The 23,218-nt window shown below is 43.6% G+C and overlaps 1 protein-coding gene across 1 annotated transcript in view; it reads right to left on the bottom strand.

Annotated features, from left to right (window-relative positions):
• LOC136964282 (pappalysin-1-like) overlaps positions 1–23,218 on the bottom strand; it is a 316,793-nt gene that overhangs the window by 54,682 nt on the left and 238,893 nt on the right. The window contains exons 15-19 of the mRNA XM_067258338.1: positions 10,943–11,126; positions 6,986–7,187; positions 6,347–6,533; positions 2,741–2,882; positions 2,318–2,433 (exon numbers count right to left, since the gene is read on the bottom strand). Of these exons, the coding sequence (XP_067114439.1) occupies positions 2,318–2,433; positions 2,741–2,882; positions 6,347–6,533; positions 6,986–7,187; positions 10,943–11,126 (831 nt within the window). The remainder of the gene's footprint in view (positions 1–2,317; positions 2,434–2,740; positions 2,883–6,346; positions 6,534–6,985; positions 7,188–10,942; positions 11,127–23,218) is intronic.

Consider the following 23,218-nt stretch of genomic DNA (forward strand, 5'->3'; position numbering starts at 1 on the left):
TTTGGCAGACCGGTGTAAAAATGGACCTAATCTCTATGACTTAAACGTCATTTCGTCAAGTTTTTCCCTTCTCGTGATATTTTCAGGCATGTAGCCTACTCATTGCATTCATTCATTAATAAAGAACCCCCTTTGAAGATTATTCTATGACGTTACCCGGCAGTAGAAGATGGAATCGCGATTCAGACAGTCCCATCTGCTAACTGAAAATATGCCCCCCAAAACGTAAATAAGCTTGACATTTATTTAGTGGAAAATCGCTCATTCATAAAAAGCTCACTGGTAGCGATCATTGTCAGTAACAACGCAAAATGCGATATAGCCCTGTGTGGAGAAGCTGCCCCGGTAAATTGTACTACTACGGTACAGTACTAGTAGACTACTGCTGTGTTCGTCTTGGTAGCGATTGCGTTGGTTGAATTGGATTTAACGTTCCGTTGTACGGTTTAGGCTGAAATTAATTATTTTCATGAACAGATTGGCAACGTTTAGGCTGTGGCAATGAAGTTCAGGTTAGTAGTTAGATAGACTTTTGATTAAGTAAGGGGAGTGCCGAACATGTTCTGTCGCCGTTTGACTTCCTACAGCTGTGTAGATGTTTTTGTAGTGTCTCGCGTAGGCTACAGCATTGCAGTGAGCAACACTGGTTTGAAACCACAGGTAATGATAATTTCACCCACAAATCGTTTACTTGTAATGTAATGTCATAATAAATCCTACAACGAAAATGTATTTGTGAGGAATGTTTATTTTAAAGATTGAAAACAGATGCATCATAGACCACTGTAGTATGTGTTGCCCGGGCAACAGAGGCTAATGTCATGATGCTAATGCTTCAGTGAAATAGTAGACTACCGTTTCCAAAAGTAGATGTGGGCCTACTTCCTTAATAATATCAGCTAATATTGTACATTACATTTCATAATTGTGTTTCACATCACAAAGTAAAATAGTTATCACCCTGGCCTCTTTGCTTGTGGCGTTCCTGCAGCTGCCTTGCCGTAAAGCTATAGTTAGCCTAGCTATCCCCCAAGTTAACAGATGTGAAACGAATGTTCTGCTACAGGTAGTCACGCGTGTTTTCGTGACGTTAGTGATGTAGTGACGTTAGTAACGTCAGTGACTGTGGCTAGCAAATTAGCCACCGTTAGCTTCACTTTTCACCACAAAAACGCAATTTCTACTTAAACCATGCAACGGAACGTAAATAAAAATACAACCAACGCAATCGCTACCAAGACGAACCTTTTGACACCGCCGTTGTGTATGTAGTCCAAATATTGACTGATCCTTAGGGGGGCGAAAATAAGTAGTAAATAAATAAATATATATGTGAGAGAACAAAGGTTGTGCTCTCGCCGAAGGCTTGAGCACACCCAATTATCCAGGAAAAATAATGGAGGTCCGAGGGTGGTAGGACTGACTTAAGAGGGGTACATGGTTTTTATTTCTTAAACCAAAAACAAATTTAAGCACCTAGAAACTACATTACACTACTCATTCTATTTTTCACTGCTCCTGGCAGAGTTAGCAGCATCTTCTTGGAAAAAGGTGATGGTTCTAGCCATCTAGACTTCCCCCTTTTCCCAATCTTACACTGCAATTTGAACAATCAGGGGTCAAATCAATACATTGCGCCCTGTCAGGCAAATCTAAGTCAAAAATAGAAGGGCTATTAAAGTTTGTAATAGTCATTAAAAAAAAATATCTTGATTACTGATGACATGTTGCTTCTTAACTTTTACGACTTGGCTCCGGCCTGGGCCCTGTGGTTCACGAGTTCAGAGAAGTCTAGAATCTGACTATTTTTCCAAGCGCTGGTAATTGTGCTGGTTGGGTAGTGGGTGGTTGATGCATCAGTGGTAGTAGTTATGATGGTGGCGGTGGAGCATGAGAGCAGGCAATACTGTACTTCTTTTCCCAGCATGCGTTGCAGTTTATGTATTTTTGGAGTATGGGCTAATAAGAATACATGAATTATATTTTGTATCTTGGTTGTGTGTGTATAGTAAATGTTGTGTGCATGTGTAACCTTGAAACAACTCTTCTTGATGCCTAAAATGTTTCCAATGTGTCCAGAGTTCTTCCAAGCCCACCATAGTTGGCTGTACTCAAACAGGATTAGGTGTACATGTGTGTGTCTGGCCATGGCACAAATAATTTGTCAAATTCCTAATAGAAAAGATAATGAGCAGCAGATCTTTGTGAAGTGCGTCTGTGGAATTGAGCCGACACATACACACCCACACAACCGCTGCCACACACACACTATCAATACACAGAGAGAAAGAAAAAAAACTGAAACACATTCACACACCTTGACTTTGGGTGGATTTCTCCAGTGCTCTTTGAGAACGCTGTCTGATGTCATGTTGCTAGGTAGGATCACAATGTCGTTGCTACTGTCTGAGCACATCATGTCACACTCCTCACCTGTGAGCGTGAGAGAGATACAGAGAGAGAGAGAGCGAGCGAGTAAGAGAAAACAAGCGAGAGATCATTCGAGAGAAAGAAAGAGATGACACATCATTAGATATTAACAAACTTATCAAGAAAGAACTAGGTAATATACTTAATAAAGAAATATATGTTCTTATTTATTTTCTTTTTTTACATAGTCATGCTCAACAGCAAGCGTTTTAAATATATACATATATTATTTCATTGAAATGTTTATTGTTATTGTAGTTATATTCTGCAATTTCTGTATTTTTTCATTGTTGTTTTGTGGTCTACAGACCTATTCCATGTCCTTTCTTGCAGATGGATCGCACATTGTAGTTCAGGTTCTGAGGTATAGAACACTGGCCCTTGACCTGAGGGCAGAGGCGGAACGATCCAGTCCAGTTGCCATCCTTCCTGCAGCGGATCACATTGGAGTGCTGGAATACACACATTCACATGTATACAGTACACGCGCATACGCAAACACACACACAAAAACAAACAATTACAAATGCACTCATACACACATGCCAAGTACGTTGATCAAACACCCAATACCACCATGAAACAAGATACAAGCCTTATCTAGCAGCCATCAATAGGGATGTTATCCCAAGTGAAATACAAAAGATGTCTACAGTTCATAAAAACTAGCAAGATTGCAATAGGTTTCTACAACAATCTCATTGGTAAATTATCTCATTTAGTAGGCTTGACAATGGTGACTGAGTGGGGTGGGAGTGAGGGACTGTATTCAAAGAATTTGTGAGAAAGTGAGCGCAAATGATTTCTGTGAATGAATCATTTATCTAGATCAGAACACCCACTGATGCTCTCATTAGAACACAACCACTGGTATTACCATATCTATTCACCACAGCTAGCAGCTACTGCTGAGTAAAGTTGCATTTATATGCCTCATACAATACTTCCCTGCGAAAGCTAACCGCAGTAACTACACAAACAGTGAAACTGAGAAAAATGACTTCAAAGTTATTTGACTATCCAGCCAGATGTGTTGTAGGTAGATTAGTGGTAGTGCACTGACTGAACATATATTAATGAAGTAATATTTATTCATTAAAAAACACAGCCACAGATTTGACCCATGACCCCAAAAATGCAGATACTTCACTCTGCCTTTAGATTTCTGTAAATAGCTATACAGGTAATGCAGAAGCTACAATGTTGTTTTCCAGTTTTCTTTGTATTTTCAGTAAAACAAACTATTTAGGCTAATTTAATATTTTGTAAATGTATTTAATAATCGCGTTTTTTTTGCCCTGATCAAATGATCAAAATAACAATGATGATCATTGTCTTCAGTATTTTACACAATGAATGAAGGATTCTAAGAGACTGTTACCACCCATCCTTAAGTCTCATTACCCCGTTGCCTTCTGGTAGGCGTTACCGCAGTATTCGGTCGCGCACACGCAGACTGGACAACAGTTTCTATCCAAGGGCCATCAGGCTCCTGAATCGACATTGACATGGTCATTGATTCACTTCTTACTAGTTACTTACACACTGTCACTTTCAGCTACTGGTTGCACTATCAGTAATATTGCACTATTGTACTTCACTTAGTTTAGAACAGGTTTATAGGGTTAGCAATGGGTTATGTGTATTTAGGGTTTAGTATATTGTATTATTTATATTTATCTGTATATTTAGGAGGTTTATAGGGGACTCATTTCCGGGAGGTGCCCCCCCCTCCCCGGGACGCAATCCAGACGCATGATGTACCCCCTCAACCTGAAGAGACTCATTTCCGGGAGGTGGCTCCCCCCCCCCATGAATTAAAGCAAAAGAACACTGAACAACATGAAAGAAATGAAAGTGAAATACGCTAGTCCTCACCTAACGTTAGCTAGCTTGAGTTTACTAGCTTATCACCGGTGGGTTTAGCACAGTTATTACGGAGTTGGTTTCGTAGCTCATTAACATAACATTACTTAGCCATTATCTGGATATGTTCTTTTAAGTGCGAGTTCCAGTATACTTTTTCCCCTAGATGCAATTTCATTCAGGTGAGAGTGGTGATAAATGAGCTCGAAATATGGACCAGTAGAATCATTTGTAGACCACAGTAAGTGCATCCAATGTAGGGGCAAACAGATACAGAGCACAGTAACAGCGCTTTACTGTGGTTTGCTTCGGTTTGAATTGCGTCCGATGTGTATGGGGAAACAGATACAGAGCGCAGTAACTACACTTACTGTGAGTTGCCTCGGTTTTGAGTGTGATTTTGTAGTTTCTGCGATTCTTTATTAGCCTGGTCCTAACCAGACTCTCGTACATTTCACTTGTCATTGAGAGTCTGGCCTCGCTCCATTGACAAGCGTTGACTTCCTTGTAGGCGGGTACTCTGTTGAAGTTTAAAACTATTGGATCTGCCCAAGTCCACTCTGATCTGCCATAACCAATCGCTAGCGTTCGCCAATTCCTTCACCACTACTGTAACAGAGCTAGCATGCCGTAGCTGGAAAATCAAACTGTTCCCGAACTCCGTGGGGAGGAGGGCCACAACATCATGGCCACCAACACAACTCAGCAAAACTTGTTCTTGCTCCAGCTTTAGTTTATAGATATTCAGCAGTGTTGCCACAACGGACTGAATGGCTTCGCTCGCATCTTTCTCCGCCGCCATTACGGAACTACAACACAAACTAGCGTACAACATCAACGTCATCGTTCTCAGCCACTCCCTCTGTTCGCTGATTCGCCGGTTGAAAATCTACCGGAAACATTTGACTTATGTACCTCATGGCCAGACCTAGTACAGAAGCAAAATCAAAATTGAGCGGAAGTACGTAGGAGGGCAGAACCAGGCTAATTCTTGTGGTGGAAATTTGGAATACAGTTATAATGTGTGTGTTTTATATATGAGGAATGTGTTTTAATGGAAGTCTAAAGTTGGTTAAGAAGCTTGATACAGTGAAAGTTGAATCAACTCCATTTGGTAGAGATGCCATTTGCAGTTTATGACACCTGGGGAGGATGAGACAGCTGGTCTGGAGACAATGTGGATTCAATTGTATTGTTATTGTGATCTGAGGGAGCAGTTTAAGATAGATGAACTGATCAAGCTGCTCTGACCCTTCCTGTTGCATGGGTGGGGTTAATGAAATACTTGTTTGAAGATGTCCACACAAAGGACAGTTGACCATTTGACTGGTGAACTCCTGTGGCTTTACTATCTACTGGTTTGGGGAGAGATGCCACATCAAAGAACTGTGGGACACTTGGTATGGAGTCAAACTGTCACTGAGCAGTGCTGACCAATCGCAGAGTTTGCTACATTGATGGATTGACCATCAGAAGAACCATTTGATCTAAAGTTTATATAAGGCAGGGTTTTAGGGTTGTTCTTCATCACTCTTGCGAACGATCTGTGGCTAGCACCTCCTTCGTAGACTGATCACAAAGTACTTTGTTAAATCTTATGCTAATGTACAAGCTAAATAAATTAAATTGAAACCGCCATCTTTTGACTGTTCAAATATACACAGTGCCACTAGAATTTTTCCACAACAATTCTTTATACCCCTTTTCTCGAAAACGGAGCAAGATTGAACTCTGAAACTTTGTCACAAGATAAAACAGATATTGAGAAGTTCAATTTAAATTATATCTAATTTTCGAAAAAAATTAAGCTACTGCGGTTAGCCTTTGCACGGCAGAATAGTACAGAATGAGTTTTTTTCATATGTGCAATGACCTTCAGCATGTCAGTGTGTAATATACTTTCTTACCCTACAGACAGACAGACAGACACAAGTATACTCAGTCACTCTCTGTAATACCCACAGCAAACAGACACAGAACATGCAATAAGGGGGAGGAGTAGAGAGAGAGAAAGACAGACCTGCTTGCATGGGGCGTGCAGTGGTCTCACCGTGTGGTTGGTGGCATCGACGGTGCTGAGGGATGTACAGTTGAGGCGGCAGGTGCTGTCGAAGTGGAAGCCGGCGGTGCACTCAAACATGCCATGGAAAACCGGTGGAGGGGGGGAACAGGTCACCGGCACACACTCCCCCTCCAGCCAACTCCCATCCTCTGTGCACTGCCGCTTGAATGCTCGCCTGGAAGGTAAGAGGACAAGCTGTAATAGGCTGTGATACTTTATTATTTGAATCATTACTTTAAGAACACATAAAAAACAGGTCACTGTTTGGCTGTTTCCTCTATCCTATAACTCTATTTGATATTGTCAATGTAAATGTTGTATGTGATTCAAAGTGGTTATGTAGCCACTGTATTTGCTTTTATATCCTTACATATTTAATCTTATCTGGACATTTGGCAGCACACAATAACAATTACGCAATTCAATCCAATTTCATTATAACAGACAACAAAAATAATTGGGCTCCAATCCCATCCTTGTTGGCTATTAAGCAAAAGACAAACAATGAGACAAGTAAAACTGAATTGAATTTAAAATGGATCCAGGCCCGAATCCCAAGACTTCCTGTATGTCTACAGTAAATAAAACCCCAACAGCAGTAAATGAAATGAGCGCTCCAGCGTTTACCTCTTGGGCTTGTTCATGACATGGTAGCCTGGCTTGCATTTGTACTTGCAGAGGGAACCCACTTTGAGACCGGTTTCATTGCAGCGCTTAGTCTGCAAGACAGCGTTGGGCACAGGGGCTGGAGCTGGGCAACGCAGCTCGCACAGCGCCTCCGGAAAGGACCACAGGCCATCCTCCAGACAAGTGAGTGTGTTGTTTGTACCTGGGAGGAGATGGAGGAGTAGAGAGTGGGGGAGAGAGGGGGAGGGGAAGTAAGACAAATAGAGAGAAAGTAAGACAGGGATATTAAGAATTAGGGAGTGGGAAAAAGACAAGTGCAAAAAGGGGTAAACAAGAAAGGCAGAAAGAGCGTGAGGGACAGTAAGATAGAAAGGGGAGAAAGAGAAATAAGATTCAGAGTGAATGGGTAACACTGAGAGACAATGGGAAAGAGAGCATAAGGAAAACAGTGTCTCTCAGTTGGGTTACAGCAGGGGTCAGTGTTGTAGTCAAAACCACCTAAACCGAGACCAATCATGACCAAGACCAGAGTGTATTGAGACCGAGTCGAGACCAAGGCAGGGCGAGACCGAGTCAAGACCAAGGCAGGGAGAGACCGGGTCAAGACCAGACCACTCAAAGTACACAAGCAGTAGGGTTTGACTACGTAATAAGTTAGATTTGATCTGTAACTGTATTTGAACAAAAAATTAGCACTCTTAAAGTAGTGCTGTGTGCTTATGGCCAGGCAAAACAGGCTATGTTTTTTTTCTTCTTTTTCTTAGAGGCTCATTAGTACTCGGTCTCTGCATTCACATCTCTCTCTCACCCAAGTGAGGGAGCGCGGTACCGCGGCGTTTAACTTAACATTATGAAGTCGGGAGAGTTATGCAGCTGACATGAGTAAACGTTGATGTAACATAACTTTATATTCATCGTTAGCTACATTGCTTTAAGTGGCCTGGCTCGTTATCACAAACAAAATCTGGCAAGCAACTGAAACTAACGCCTGTTGCCCTGAAACATACAGTATGTTGAATAGCTACTACCTAAATCTCTTTCTGTAATGGGGGAAGAGATTTCTGAAGAGTTTTGGTACAGAGGCACATTGCAAATGTTAGGTATCTAGCTTTGCTAGCGTCACTTACGCCTAGCTTACCTTTTTAAATGTTTTCTTTAAAAATGCCAGTAAAAGTTTGATGTAGGCCTAGTGCCAGCCGTCTCGGTGAGCGTCCCTTTGCAGAATTTACACAAACTGCGAGTTTTCTTTTGGACGTTATCAGGGCTCTCAAGTTTTGAAGACAGGAAGCCCCCAGACAGACAGCCCCCCTAAAAATCCATCCATCCATCATCTTCCGCTTATCCGGGGGTCGGGTCGCGGGGGCAGCAACCTAAGCAGGGAGGCCCAGACTTCCCTCTCCACGGCCACTTCCACCAGCTCTTCCTGGGGGACCCCGAGGCGTTCCCAGGCCAGCCGAGAGACATAGTCCCTCCAGCGTGTCCTGGGTCTTCCCCGGGGCCTCTTCCCAGTGGGACGTGCCCAGAACACCTCACCAGGGAGGCGTCCAGGAGGCATCCTTATCAGATGCTCTACTCTGAGCCCCTCCCGGATGACCGAGCTTCTCACCCTATCTCTAAGGGAGAGCCCGGACACCCTGCGGAGAAAACTCATTTCGGCCGCTTGTATTCGCGATCTCGTTCTTTCGGTCAAAATTAATTTATTAATGAATTGCTTTTTACCTGACATCTGTGAAAGGCAGCAATGATTAATGCATCCATGGCCAGGACATAATTATAAAATATGACATTATTTTAAAAGTGTCCTATAACATCGACTATGCAAAACACTTGTATTTAATGCTAATAAAATTATTACGCCTATTTGGAAAGAGATGTTTATAATGTGACAATATGTCAGTCATCGTGTGATAACGAAAATAAGACAAGGCCAATTATATATAACAGACGAAGTTTTGCAAGCTCCTTCAGAGGTATCGGGCCAATGTTCGTCCCGCACTGAGTTCGAACCTGCCACCTCTGACATCCCAAGCGCCACCACTACCAACTACGCCAACGAAAAGCTAGCAATCGGTTGATGCGGGTGGCCTGTTACATACCTGAGGAGTGAGTTTCACCAATACACACTGGCTACATCTATTAACTACTTGTTCTGAGCAGGTGTTGTCAGTGAACAGGCTGTAAAACTGTTGGTTAAGACACACATGAAAAACTGATGCTAATTATCTGGTAAACATTTTCTAACAGCATTTTCATTGTTTGTGTCAAACAAGTTGTGAATATGTTGTAACAGTAAAACAGGAGATCATGACTGTGCTCAAAGCGATGCTCGAGCTCCAGTGGTTTGCTTTGAAGGTGAACAAAACTTTCAGAAGACGTTGTAGCAGAATCACAAAAAATTACAGGATATGCTTTTTTTCCATTGGTTGTTGCATTAAATCTTACCCATGGTGCTATTTTCCAATTGGCTATTGTATAGATCCTTTCTTTTTTTGGATTGGCTGATAAGTGGCAGGCTCAACTAAGAACTCCAGGGGAGACGCGTTTGATTCCTGCCGGTTCCATAGTGAGAGCGGCGCGGCCAGAGGAATTTTGGTTGGGTGCTGCGGCATATTAAATATATTATAAATATTTTTTTTCTGCGTGAGAAATACAATGTGTGGCAGGAGGGCGTGACAAAAGACCGAAATGAGTGACTGTCACACGCTCAATGCGTGACACTTGAGAGCCCTGCGTTATTGTAAACTCTTGGTTCAGGTATCCAAATCTAATTACAGCTGATTTGGCATCTTCAGACAGCCACTGTTTTGCCTATCTTCCTCATTCACTTTTGGGGTGCGAGGAGGGGTGATGGGTAGATTCAAATGAGAAATTTGTTAAGTTATTGGTTGCATTTGAAGTATGGATGTCACGAGAACCGATACTACCGACACCTTCCGGTTCTAAAATAACAAAACACCGACAATGCCCATTTTTTTGAAGCACCGTAGGCGACAATGCCAGTGTTGGCAGCATCGGTGCTGCGCCTCTTCCGGAACTGATGGGGGCAGCATACGCTTCAGTGTTCCAGTACTTGTTGTTTATGTCTTGTTATGACATTTATCAAGTATTTTAGACGTGTGAGTTCTAAATATTTAGACGGTCCCCACAGCGCAAGTTATTTATCCGAAACAGTAGCTAGCTAGCTTTCGTTAGCTTCCTGGCTAAATTAGCTAGCATAATACTCGTAGCAATGCTACTACCATGCTAGTGTTACTTGTTAGCCTTCTCATTAGTACATTTTGAAGCCATACTAAAGCTTTGTCGCATAGTTTTTGTCTATTGGAAAATATTCAATTGGAATGTTCGAAATCGCATTTGTGAGACGTTACGCTGTGAGACCCGCATTCGAACGATCACATGTGCGACGCTTTCTCCTTTACGGGTTAATAAAGAAGTTCAAGTACATGGAAATACTTTTTTTAACGTGGTATCGAAATCGGCATCGAGAATCGTGTTATTTTACTGGTATTGGCACCGACTACTGCATTTTTATGTATCGTGACACCCCTAATTTGAAGCGTGATGTTTTACATCCAATAACAGTCCAAGACCAGTCTCGAGTACTACAACACTGGCAGGGGTTCCCCAAATTTTCACAACTATGGCTACCCTTTATAGTGATTTTTTTTCACAGCACCCAAACCTTCACTCGGGCATACACAGATAAATATTTACAAATACGACATGCATTTGCCATGATCTTTTGCTAGCCTATGCCGTTTACGTGTTTGCATTGTTGCATCTGGCAACACTGAGAAAATGTGCCTCCTATGTTTGCCTATGAATGATCAAGTTAACCTGTTGTTTGTGGGTTTAATGTGGGGGCCTAGTCCTAGACGACCTTAGTTCATTGTGTGTTTGTGTACTGTTGGTGAATGTTTGTGTATGCAAAACTGTTGTGTGACCATTATGTCTTACCTATGAGCTGAGCAGGCTCTTTACATTGGAATTTGCTCTTTTTACCATAGGTGGTTCCCTCTGGAAAGGTAAAGTGAGCAGGATGGACATGGTATTTGTCTGGTAGGCCACAGTCAACCGGCTCACACGACACCTGCTTGTTCCATTTGCCGTTGGCACACGTGATGGTCACAGTGGATTCTGCCTGGAAGGAGGAAACAGACAGAGCAAGTGAGAGGGAGGATTTGTGTTTAACTGTATGATAGAGTATGCATATACTGTTGTCTGACATGTACATTGCTGTGGAAAGGAATTTCCCCTTGGGGACAATAAAGTCTAAATTCTACACTTGAGAACACAACTGCACACACATGTACACACACACACACACCTTTACCATTAACTAAGCAGGTGGCACAATAACGTAAGAGATCATTCTTGTATATCAGTGACTCGACAGACTGCACAATTTAGCAGCTCAAGTTTCTGCTGATAGTTGATCTAAGGTCATGTCATACCTTTCAGATTATGTATATGCAACTACTGTATAATCCTCTCAACGCTAAACAGATTGAGAAGGGGATGGAGAAGTGCAGGGGCATCAGGACCAATAAAGGCTTGTGTCAATGTCCAGTATTTGTCCCCACATACCAAAAATGACAACTACTGACTCTGGCACTGAATTTGAAACTCACACTTAAGTTACAAAGATATGCAACTGCCTCTTAACAAACACCATGTTCGAACATAAGGATGCTCATAAGTGTACGTGGTACCACAGCACCCTAGGCCGAAGATCGATTTTGTAATCGTGTCGTCGGATCTGAGGCTGTATGTTTTGGACACTCGGGTGAAGAGAGGGGCTGAGCTGTCAACCGATCACTATCTGGTGGTGAGTTGGGTCAGTTGGGTCCTCCGACTGAAAAAAGAGGCAGTTGCAAGGAACTGACAGGCCCAAAGGGCTGCGGCTTCTGCTGGGAGAGAGGCAAAGCAGCAGATGTGGGAGAAGTTCGGAGAAGGACTTTTGGTCTGCACCAAGGTGCTTCTGGAAAACCGTTGGCCATCTCAGGAGGGGGAAGCGGGGAACCATCCAAGCTGTGTACAGCAAAGATGGGATGCTGTTTACCTCAACTGAGGAGGTTGTTGGGTAGTGGAAGGAAAACTTTGAAGAGCTCCTAAATCCCACCACGTCCTCTAGGATGGAGGCAAAGCCAGAGGCTGATGATTCAATTTCCCTGGGGGAGGTCACTGAGGTAGTCAAACAACTCCACAGTGGCAAAGCCCTGGGCATTGATGAGATCCGCCCAGAAATGCTGAAAGCTTTGGATGCGGAGGGCGTGTCGTGGACGACACGGCCTCTTCAACATCGCATGGAAGTCTGGGACAGCGCCTAAGGAGTGCCAGAATGGGGTTGGGATGAGGATCAGCACCTTTAAATCTGAGGCCATGGTTTATCAGCAGGAAACCGATGGAGTACTTAGGGAATGAGTTCTTATCCAAAGTGAAGGAGTTCAAATACCTCAGGCACTTCACCCTACTTGCCTGGGAATGTCCCTGTACTTACTGTAAGTTACTCTGGATAAGAGCGTCTGCTAAATTACTAAATGTACATGTTCGCGAGTGAGGGGAAAATAGAGCGGGAGGTTGGCCGGAGAATTGGGGCATTATTGCATTCACTGTATCGCACCGTTGTCACGAAAAGAGAGCTGAGCCGGAAGGCAAAGCTCTCGATCTAGCTGTCAATTTTTGTTCCTATGGTCATGAGAGTTGGGTCATGACCGAAAGAACGAGGTCGCGAGTACAAGCGGCCAAAATAGGTTTCCTCAGGAAAGCGGCGGGCGTCTCCCTTAGAGATAGGGTGAGGAACTCAGTCATCCGTGAGGAGCTCGGAGTAGAGCCGCTGCTCCTGTGCATCGAAAATTCTGACCTGTCAGGTAACATATACGATCAACTGCGTGAGAAAGCCAAACATTTCCGTGCATACTCAGTCGCTCTTGATGAGAGCACAGACATCACTGACACTGCGCAGCTCGCAATGTACAGTTAGGTCCATAAGTATTTGGACATTGACACAATTTTCATCATTTTGGCTCTGTATACCACCACAATGGATTTGGGCCAGATGTGCTTTAAGTGCAGACTTTCAGCTTTAAATTTCAGGGTATTTACATCCAAATCAGGTGAACGGTGTAGGAATTACAACACATTTTATATGTGGCCCCCCCCTTTTTAAGGGACCAAAAATAATTGGACAAACTAACAATCATAAATCTAATTGTCACTTTTAATACTTGGTTGCAAATCCTTTTGCAGTCAATGACAGCCTGAAGTCTGGAACCCATAGACATCACCAGACGCTGGGTTTCGTCCTTGGTGATGCTCTGCCAGGCCTCTACTGCAACTGTCTTCAGTTCCTGCTTGTTCTTGGGGCATTTTCCCTTCAGTTTTGTCTTTAGCAAGTGAAATGCATGCTCAATTGGATTTAGGTCAGGTGATTGACTTGGCCATTGCAGAACATTCCACTTCTTTGCCTTAAACAACTCTTTGGTTGCTTTCGCAGTATGCTTCGGGTCATTGTCCATCTGCACTGTGAAGCGCCGTCCTATGAGTTCTGAAGCATTTGGCTGAATCTGAGCAGATTATATTGCCCAAAACACTTCAGAATTCAGCCTACTGCTTTTGTCAGCAGTCACATCATCGATAAATACAAGGGAACCAGTTCCATTGGCAGCCATACATGCCCACGCCATAACACTACCTCCACCATGCTTCACTGATGAGGTGGTATGCTTTGGATCATGAGCAGTTCCTTCCCTTCTCAGTACTCTGCTCTTCCCATCATTCTGGTACAAGTTGATCTTGGTCTCATCTGTCCACAGGATGTTGTTCCAGAACTTTACAGGCTCTTTTAGATGTTTTTTGGCAAACTCTAATCTGGTCTTCCTGTTTTTGAGACTCACCAATGGTTTACATCTTGTGGTGAACCCTCTGTATTTACTCTGGTGAAGTCTTCTCTTAATTGTTGACTTTGACACAGATACGCCTACCTCCTGGAGAGTGTTCTTGATCTGGCCAACTGTTGTGAAGGGGTTTTTCTTCACGAGGGAAAGAATTCTTCTGTCATCCACCACAGTTGTTTTCCGTGGTCTTCCGGGTCTTTTGGTGTTGCTGAGCTCACCAGTGCGTTCTTTCTTTTTAAGAATGTACCAAACAGTTGATTTGGCCACACCTAATGTTTTTGCTATCTCTCTGATAGTTTTTATTTTATTTTTCAGCCTAACGATGGCTTGCTTCGCTGATGGTTACAGCTCTTTGGACTTCATATTGAGAGTTGACAGCAACAGATTCCAAACACAAATACGATACTTGAAATGAACTCTAGACCTTTTATCTGCTCCTTGTCAATGAAATAACGAACTCCCTTTATGAGGGAATAACATACACCTGGCCATGGAACAGCTGAGCAGCCAATTGTCCAATTACTTTTGGTCCCTTAAAAAGGGGGGGGCCACATATCAAATGTATTGTAATTCCTACACCGTTCACCTGATTTGGATGTAAATACCCTGAAATTAAAGCTGAAAGTCTGCACTTAAAGCACATCTTGATTGTTTCATTTCAAATCCATTTTGGTGGTATACAGAGCCAAAATGATGAAAATTGTGTCAATGTCCAAATACTTATGGACCTAATTGTATGTCCGTGGTGTTGACGACAATTTTGAAGTGATGGAGGAGTTGCTCACATTGATTCCAATGCATGGCCAGACCACCGCTCAGGAGATATTCCGCCAGCTGTGTGATGCCATTGTGGAAATGGCATCCTAGGAGCGCCATCAATGACAGGGAGGAGAAATGGACTGGTGGTGTAACGGATAAAGATTTAGTTTACATTAAACAGACACCACCTTCTGTTATAGTAGGGAGTCAGGTGGCTGAGCGGTGAGGGAATCGGGCTAGTAATCCGAAGGTTGCCAGTTCGATTCCCGGTCATGCCAACTGACGCTGTGTCCTTGGGCAAGACACTTCACCCTACTTGCCTCGGGGGAATGTCCCTGTACTTACTGTAAGTCGCTCTGGATAAGAGCGTCTGTTAAATGATTAAATGTAAATGTATTATTGTTAATTCATAGAACTATTCTAAGTTTTCATTGTAGCGTCTTTGTACACAGCCATGTCTGTAGATGGCGCTGTAGCGCAAATGTGAATCGCACAGGAGACATAGCTTCCTCCGAGCCTGTTACACAGTATCAAACTGGCGTGGGCCTGAGCAAAACGCTAACTCTTGTGTGTCTCCATGTTTTCACAGGTACAATAAAAACATTCTAAATTAGTTTATGGCTATTCAAATAGGAATATTATATAAATGAGATCTTCAATAGTGTGTTGGTAGCGTTGTGAGTTGTGTGGATGTTTAACTTGCGCATGCGTGAGGCTACGTATGTGAAATGGGCCTGTGAATGGCGCATAAAGGTTGTGTGGGTGAACAGACGCTAGTGGATGTTAAGTCCTTGGTTCATTTGTGAAAATGGATTGATGATAATTTATTTTGGATGTTTATATGTTTTACTTTTGGATGAATGTATATTTACATTTACATTTACATTTATTCATTTAGCAGACGCTTTTATCCAAAGCGACTTCCAAGAGAGAGCTTTACAAAGTGCATAGGTCACTGATCATAACAACAAGATAGCCAAAAAACATCGCGAGTAGCCAAAACATGAAGCACACATTGTGAACAACCAAAGTAAGTGCCAAAGGGAAGAACCATAAGAGCATGTAGTTAAACAAGTCACAACCAAACAACATGAACAGCTATAAGTGCAAGTGTACCTGTGGGAAAAAGCAAGCAACAGTAATAAAACAATATAATGCATATATTGCACCTATACATGCATATATTGATATGCATGTATAGGTATCTACATGTAAATATAGAGATGCAGTATATCATATATGTGACATGTCAGTACTATACCATACTATTACATATTCAAGTGTATTTTATTGTTTGCATTTTCTCAAGATAATGTGATGTATTGGTTTTATATTGCATTGCAAGATTATTATGATAAGCAGTATTGAAATGGCGTGGTCCTGAGCAAGACGGTAACTCTTGTGTGTCTCTGTGTTTTCACAGCCTTTCACTGGCCTCTTTGCTTGTGGCGTTTCTGCAGCTGCCTTGCAGTAAAGCTATAGTTAGCCTAGCTATACCCCAAGTTAACAGATGCGAAACGAATGTTCTGCTACAGGTAGTCACGCGTGTTTTCGTGACGTTAGTGACGTTAGTAACGTCAGTGACTGTGGCTAGCAAATTAGACACCGTTAGCTTCACGTTTCACCACAAAAACGCAATTTCTACTTAAGCCATGCAACAGAACGTATATAAAAATACAACCAACGCAATCGCTACCAATACGAAACTTTTGACACCTAGGTTGTCTATGTAGTCCAAATATTGACTGATTCTTAGGGGGGAAAAAATAAACAATAATAAAAAATAATATATATGTGAGAGAACAAATATATGTGAGAGAACAAACATAGAGCACACCCAATAATATGTATGTGAGAAAACAAAGGTTGTGCCCTTGCCGAAGGCAAAGCACACCCAATTATATTTGCCTTGTGTACTGAAATACGGCATATCAATAGAATGCTTACTGTATTTGTATTTTGCAGGACTAAAAGAGAACCACACCGTGGAGGAAGAACATGCACTTTCACAGCCGAACAGGAGACTGACATTGTTAAAATGGTTCGTGAAAACAACACTATTACCCTCAGATACAAACCAGGATCCTGGCTGACCATGCCACATTCAGAAACATGGGGGAATGGAATGCCCCAGGAATGCCATGCGGATGAAACAAGTGTACAGGGTCCTATTTGACTGAAACACAGACCACATCAAGGAGTTACGGCAAGAGTTTGAGCTTGTAAGTCCCATACATTCAGCACTGACACATGCATGTACTGTACCTGTAATCCAATAGTTCCTTTTCTACAGTGTCTCACTGTAGCCCACTGTGTTGACCCATCTGTGTCCATACTATAACTTGCATTATCATGCTGTCTGTTCCAGCGGATCCAGGAGTATGACACAGCTAATGAGCTATATGAATACATATTCATTGATGAGGTTGAATTCAACCTGCCCCTCCCTGAGTCACCACCTTACCGCGGTGGAGGGATTTGCGTGTCCTAATGATCCTGGAAGCTATGTTGTCGGGGGCTTTATGCCCCTGGTAGGGTCACCCAAGGCAAACAGGTTCCAGGTGAAAGACCAGACAAAGCGTCGCTCAAAAAACTCACCATGAAGAAAAACAACAATGGTTACCAGCTGTCCTTGCCCGGACGCGGGTCACCGGGGCCCCGCCCTGGAGCCAGGCCCGGGGGTGGGGCTCGATGGCGAGCGCCTGGTGGCCGGGCCTTTTCCCATGGGGCACGGCCGGGCACAGCCCGAAGACACAACGTGGGACCCCCTTCCAGTGGAGTCACCATCCGCAGGAGGGGTCATGGGGGTCGGGTGCAGTGTGAGACGGGCGGCGGCCGAAGGCGGGGGCCTTGGCGGTCCGATCCTTGGCTGCAGAAGCTAGCTCTAGGGACGTGGAACGTCACCTCGCTGGCGGGAAAGGAGCCTGAGCTGGTGCACGAGGTAGAGAGATTCCGACTAGATACAGTCAGGTCCATAAATATTTGGACATTGTATACCACCAAAATGGATTTGAAATGAAACAATCAAGATGTGCTTTAAGTGCAGACTTTCAGCTTTAATTTCAGGGTATTTACATCCAAATCAGGTGAACGGTGTAGGAATTACAACACATTTTATATGTGCCCCCCCCCCTTTTTAAGGGACCAAAAGTAATTGGACAATTGGCTGCTCAGCTGTTCCATGGCCAGGTGTATGTTATTCCCTCATAAAGGGAGTTCGTTATTTCATTGACAAGGAGCAGATAAAAGGTCTAAAGTTCATTTCAAGTATGGTATTTGTGTTTGGAATCTGTTGCTGTCAACTCTCAATATGAAGTCCAAAGAGCTGTAACCATCAGCGAAGCAAGCCATCGTTAGGATGAAAAATCAAAACAAACATATCAGAGAGATAGCAAAAACATTAGGTGTGGCCAAATCAACTGTTTGGTACATTCTTAAAAAGAAAGAACGCACTGGTGAGCTCAGCAACACCAAAAGACCCGGAAGACCACGGAAAACCAGGGCTCGACAATAACGATGGCCCGATGGCCCGGGGCCAGTTAAAAGTAACGTTGGGACAGTTAAACTAGCAAGTCACTGGCCCGATCGGGCCACTGCAAATTATTGATTGAAAAAAAAAAATTGCATTGTAAAAGTTAACATCCTTCATATGTTTTGCTATCTGCTAAATGCATAAATAACTTTGCAGCTCGTGGGGCGAACAGTTGGCAAATCAAGAGTTGAGTAGTGAGTGACGACTGGTTGTCAAATTGTAATTCTCTAATGTCGATAAATTTTTTAACAACTGGCGCGAGACTGGCGCGAGACAATAAAGTGAACGAGAGGGTAGCCTCCCTCCACCTTCGGGTGGGGGGACGGGTCCTCACTGTTGTTTGTGCTTACGCACCAAACGGCAGATCAGAGTACCGACCCTTTTTGGAGTCTCTGGGGGGGGTGCTGGAAAGCGCTCCTCCTGGAGATTCCCTCGTCCTCCTGGGGGACTTCAATGCTCATGTGGGCAATGACAGTGAGACCTGGAGGGGCGTGATTGGGAGGAACGGCCCCCCCCGATCTGAACCCGAGTGGTGTTTTGTTATTGGACTTCTGTGCTAGACACGGCTTGTCCATAACGAACACCATGTTCAAGCATAAGGGTGTCCATTTGTGCACCTGGCACCAGGACACCCGAGGTCTCAGTTCGATGATCGACTTTGTAGTCGTGTCGTCGGACTTGGGGCCGAATGTCTTGGACACTCGGGTGAGGAGAGGGGCGGAGCTGTCAACTGATCACCACCTGGTGGTGAGTTGACTACGATGGTGGGGGAAGTCGCCGGTCAGGCCTGGCAGGCCCAAACGTAATGTGAGGGTCTGCAGAGGACTCCAGAGGCAGCTGATGTGTACCGGCAGGCCAAGCGGAATGCGGCTTTGGCGGTCGCGGAGGCAAAAACCAGGGCATGGGAGGAGTTCGGCGAGGCCATGGAGAATGACTTCCGAACGGCTTTGAAAAGGTTCTGGACCACCATCTGGCGACTCAGGAGGGGGAAGCAGTGCACTGTCAACACTGTATATGGTGGGGATAGTGCGCTGCTGACCTCGGCGGGGGACGTCCTGGATGGGTGGAAGGAATACTTCGAAGACCTCCTTAATTCCACCAACACGCTTTCCGACGTGGAGGCAGAGTCTGGGGACATCGGGGGGGGCCCTTCTATCTCTGGGGCTGAGGTCGCCGAGGTGGTTGAAAAGCTCCGCGGTGGCAGGGCCCCTGGGGTGGATGAGGTCCGCCCGGAGTTCCTTAAGGGTCTGGATGTTATAGGGCTGTCTTGGTTGACACGACTCTGCAACATCGCGTGGACATCGGGGACAGTGCCTCTGGACTGGCAGACCGGGGTGGTGGTTCCCCTCTTTAAAAAGGGGGACCAGAGGTTGTGCTCCAACTTTAAGGGATCACACTCCTCAGCCTCCCTGGGAAAGTCTATTCATGGGTCCTGGAGAGGAGGGTCCGTCGGATTGTCGAACCTCGGATTCAGGAGGATCAATGTGGTTTTCGTCCTGGCCGTGGAACAGCTCTATACCCTCGGCAGAGTCCTGGAGGGTACATGGGAGTTCTCCCAACCAGTATACACATGTTTTGTGGATTTGGAAAAGGCGTTCGACCGTGTCCCTCGGGGGCTCATGTGGGGGGTGCTCCGGGAGTACGGGGTACCGGATTCCCTGATCGGGGCTGTCCGGTCCCTGTACGACCGGTGCCAGAGTTTGGTCCGCATTGCCGGTAGTAAGTCGAATTTGTTCCCGGTGAGGGTTGGACTCCGCCAGGGCTGCCCTTTGTCACCGATTCTGTTCATAACTTATATGGACAGAATTTGTAGGTGCAGCCAGGGCGTTGAGGGGGTCCGGTTTGGGGACCTCAGGATTGGGTCGCTGCTTTTTGCAGATGATGTGGTCCTGTTGACTTCATCAGGCCGCAACCTTCAGCTCTCTTTAACGTTCCGTTGTACGGTTTAGGCTGAAATTAATTATTTTCATGAACAGATTGACAAAGTTTAGGCTGTGGCAATGAAGTTCAGGTTAGTAGTCAGATAGTTTCACCTATTCAAAGACTTTTAATTTAAGTAAGGGGAGTGCCGAACATGTTGCCGCCGTTTGACTTCCTAAACAGCTGTGTAGATGTTTTTGTAGTGTGTCTCGCGTAGGCTACAGCGTTGCAGTGAGCAACACTGGTTTGAAACCACAGGTAATAATAATTTCACCAACAAATCGTTTACTTGTAATGTAATGTCATAATAAATCCTACAACGAAAATGTATTTGTGAGGAAGGTTTATCTTAACGATTGAAAAAAGATGCATCATAGACCACTGTGGTATGTGTTGCCTGGGCAACAGAGGCTAATGTCATGATGCTAATGCTTCAGTGAAATAGTAGACTACCGTTTCCGAGAGTAGATGTGGGCCTACTTCCTTAATAATATCAGCTAATATTGTACATTACATTTCACAATTGCTTCAGTGAAATAGTAGACTACCGTTTCCGAAAGTAGATGTGTGTTTTACATCACAAAGTAAAATGAGTAAATAGTTATCACCCTGGCCTCTTTGCTTGTGGCGTTTCTGCAGCTGCCTTGCAGTAAAGCTATAGTTAGCCTAGCTATCCCCCAAGTTAACAGATGCGAAACGAATGTTCTGCTACAGTTAGTCACGCGTGTTTTCGTGACATTAGTGACGTAGTAACGACAGTGACTGTGGCTAGCAAATTAGCCACAGTTAGCTTCACTTTTCGCCACAAAAACTTAACTTGAGCCTAAACCATGCAATGGAACGTAAATAAAAATACAAGCAACTCAATCGCTACCAAGACAAAACTTTTGACACCTAGGTTGTCTATGTAGGCCAAATATTGACGAAGATTTAGGGGGGCAAAAATAAATAATAATAATAAATATATATGTGAGAGAACAAAGGTTGTGCCCTTGCCGAGGGCACACCCAATGATGTGTCTTACTATAGTCAGGACTTTTGAAATTTCTGTTTATTATTTTTAAATGTTTCAGTTTGTTTCTTTTAATGTTTAAACGTTTTGGGTGTGGATCCGTGGGAATTTCTGTTAACTAACATCCAGTTTGTGAGAGGGCAAGACCCTCTCAAAGGGGGGTTATGTCGTGGGCCAAACACTGTCTAGAACACCCCATTCTAGGCCTATCTAGGGAACTAGGTGGAAAACTACCAACTGAACGAGTTTATCTTAAACTATAGGCCACTAAGCATAAAAACTAAATAGCACTATTGATTGCACGATCATGTAAGAGAAATGATCGTGCATCAGAGGTCATAACGAGAACATTACGTATTTGAGTAAAGAGACATTTAGCATACGAAGACAAATCTTCCATTGAAGGATCCTGAGTGGGTCATGCTGATATTAGATAAGTGAGATATAGCTAACGAAGACCAGACTTTAAACGGCTAGTACAAATAGGCCCAGATTTCTGGGACTGAGGCAAACTGACATAAACTGTTTAGATCGATAACTGAAAGTTATCCACACATGCTAGGGTTCAATGTGACGAATTAGGGGATGTCCTGTGGGGTATAAATGCTGTCTGTAAATTAGATTAAGTGAGGCTCTCTCTGGTGCTTGAGGAGACCTAACTGAATGTATCCCCTGTCTTGATCAATAAACTACCTTTGCATCTGAACTTGGACTAGACTCTTCCGCGCTTTATTGCAGCCTGTTCAGCTAGAAAGCTAGCCACCACAATATGCATGTATAGGTATCTACATGTAAATATAGAGATGCAGTATATCATATTTGTGACATGTCAGTACTATACTATACTATTACATATTCAAGTGTATTTTATTGTTTGCATTTTCTCAAGATAATGTGTATAATGTGATGTATTGGTTTTATATTGCATTGCAAGATTATTATGTTAAGCAGTATTAAACTGGCGTGGGCCTGAGCAAGACGCTAACTCTTGTGTGTCTCTGTGTTTTCACAGCCTTCACAGTTTAATCACAGATACACAGTGCTGTCCTGCCTGTGTGTCATTTGCTGCCGGTCCAGATATCCCCTAGGTCTGGAGCCGGTAACAGTGGCACTTGTTCTAAGAAAACTGGAAGAGGAGGGAGGCCATTGCTCTCCACTGCATTATCCATCAGCAGGCCCTTTGCAGCAAATGCCTGAAGTTTGACAATGTGATGTCTGTTGTTGTGAAATGCATGTTCTATGGTCAGATGAAACAAAATGGACCTTTCTGGCAACAAACACTCAAGGTGGGTTTTGCATGTAAAGAAGGATGGCTATACCAAAAATAACTTAATCCATTCAGTAAAGTATGGCGGAGGTTCTAAGATGTTAGCTATTTTTCCAGTTTTTCCTGATCCTAAACATGTCCAAATAAATACAAAAATGGTTAACTGAACACTAAATCAGTTTTCTGCCATAGCCATCTGTCCCCAAGTCCCCTGAGCTGAAGAGGAGAGTGCACGAGAGAGGACCTCGGACCCTGGATGATCTGGAGAGATTATGTAAAGAATGCTCTCAGATTCCTTGCTTTGTATTCTCCAACCTTAAAAGCAGGGTAGGTAATGTTGTTAAGAAGTACTTTTTGGCATATTTGCTTAAAATAAACTTCACATTCTGCTAGCAATCAATAAATCTAAAGGTTTGATAGTCAAATCAAACCAATCCGATATCTGTGGGCGTCGCAGGACTGTAATAAATCGTTAAATCGGACCTGCACTAATGCTTGAAAGGCATTCGGATCGAATGCAATAATTGGACGGGCTACTTGTCTGTCTGTCTACCTACCTCCTGACATTAGTCAGGCTGTTCATGTGTTTTGGAGGAGTGACTTTAAAGGGAGAGGGTAGGATATTCTGGTTTGCATCCGTTCAAAATTGCTAGGTTCACAAAACGTACCTATTGTGCTTTTAATAGATGTTATGGAGAAGATTTAGTGATGTTTTATTGGCAAAAGGGAGGTTGTACAAAGCATTACATGTAGGGGGGCCAATAGTTGTACACATGGTTTTATATCCCACTTTTTACTCATCTTTGCCAAGGGGTGCCAATAATTCTGGACATGACATATGGACATT

The sequence above is a fragment of the Osmerus mordax genome, chromosome 20 (assembly GCF_038355195.1).
Source record: "Osmerus mordax isolate fOsmMor3 chromosome 20, fOsmMor3.pri, whole genome shotgun sequence".
Classification (NCBI taxonomy): domain Eukaryota; kingdom Metazoa; phylum Chordata; class Actinopteri; order Osmeriformes; family Osmeridae; genus Osmerus; species Osmerus mordax.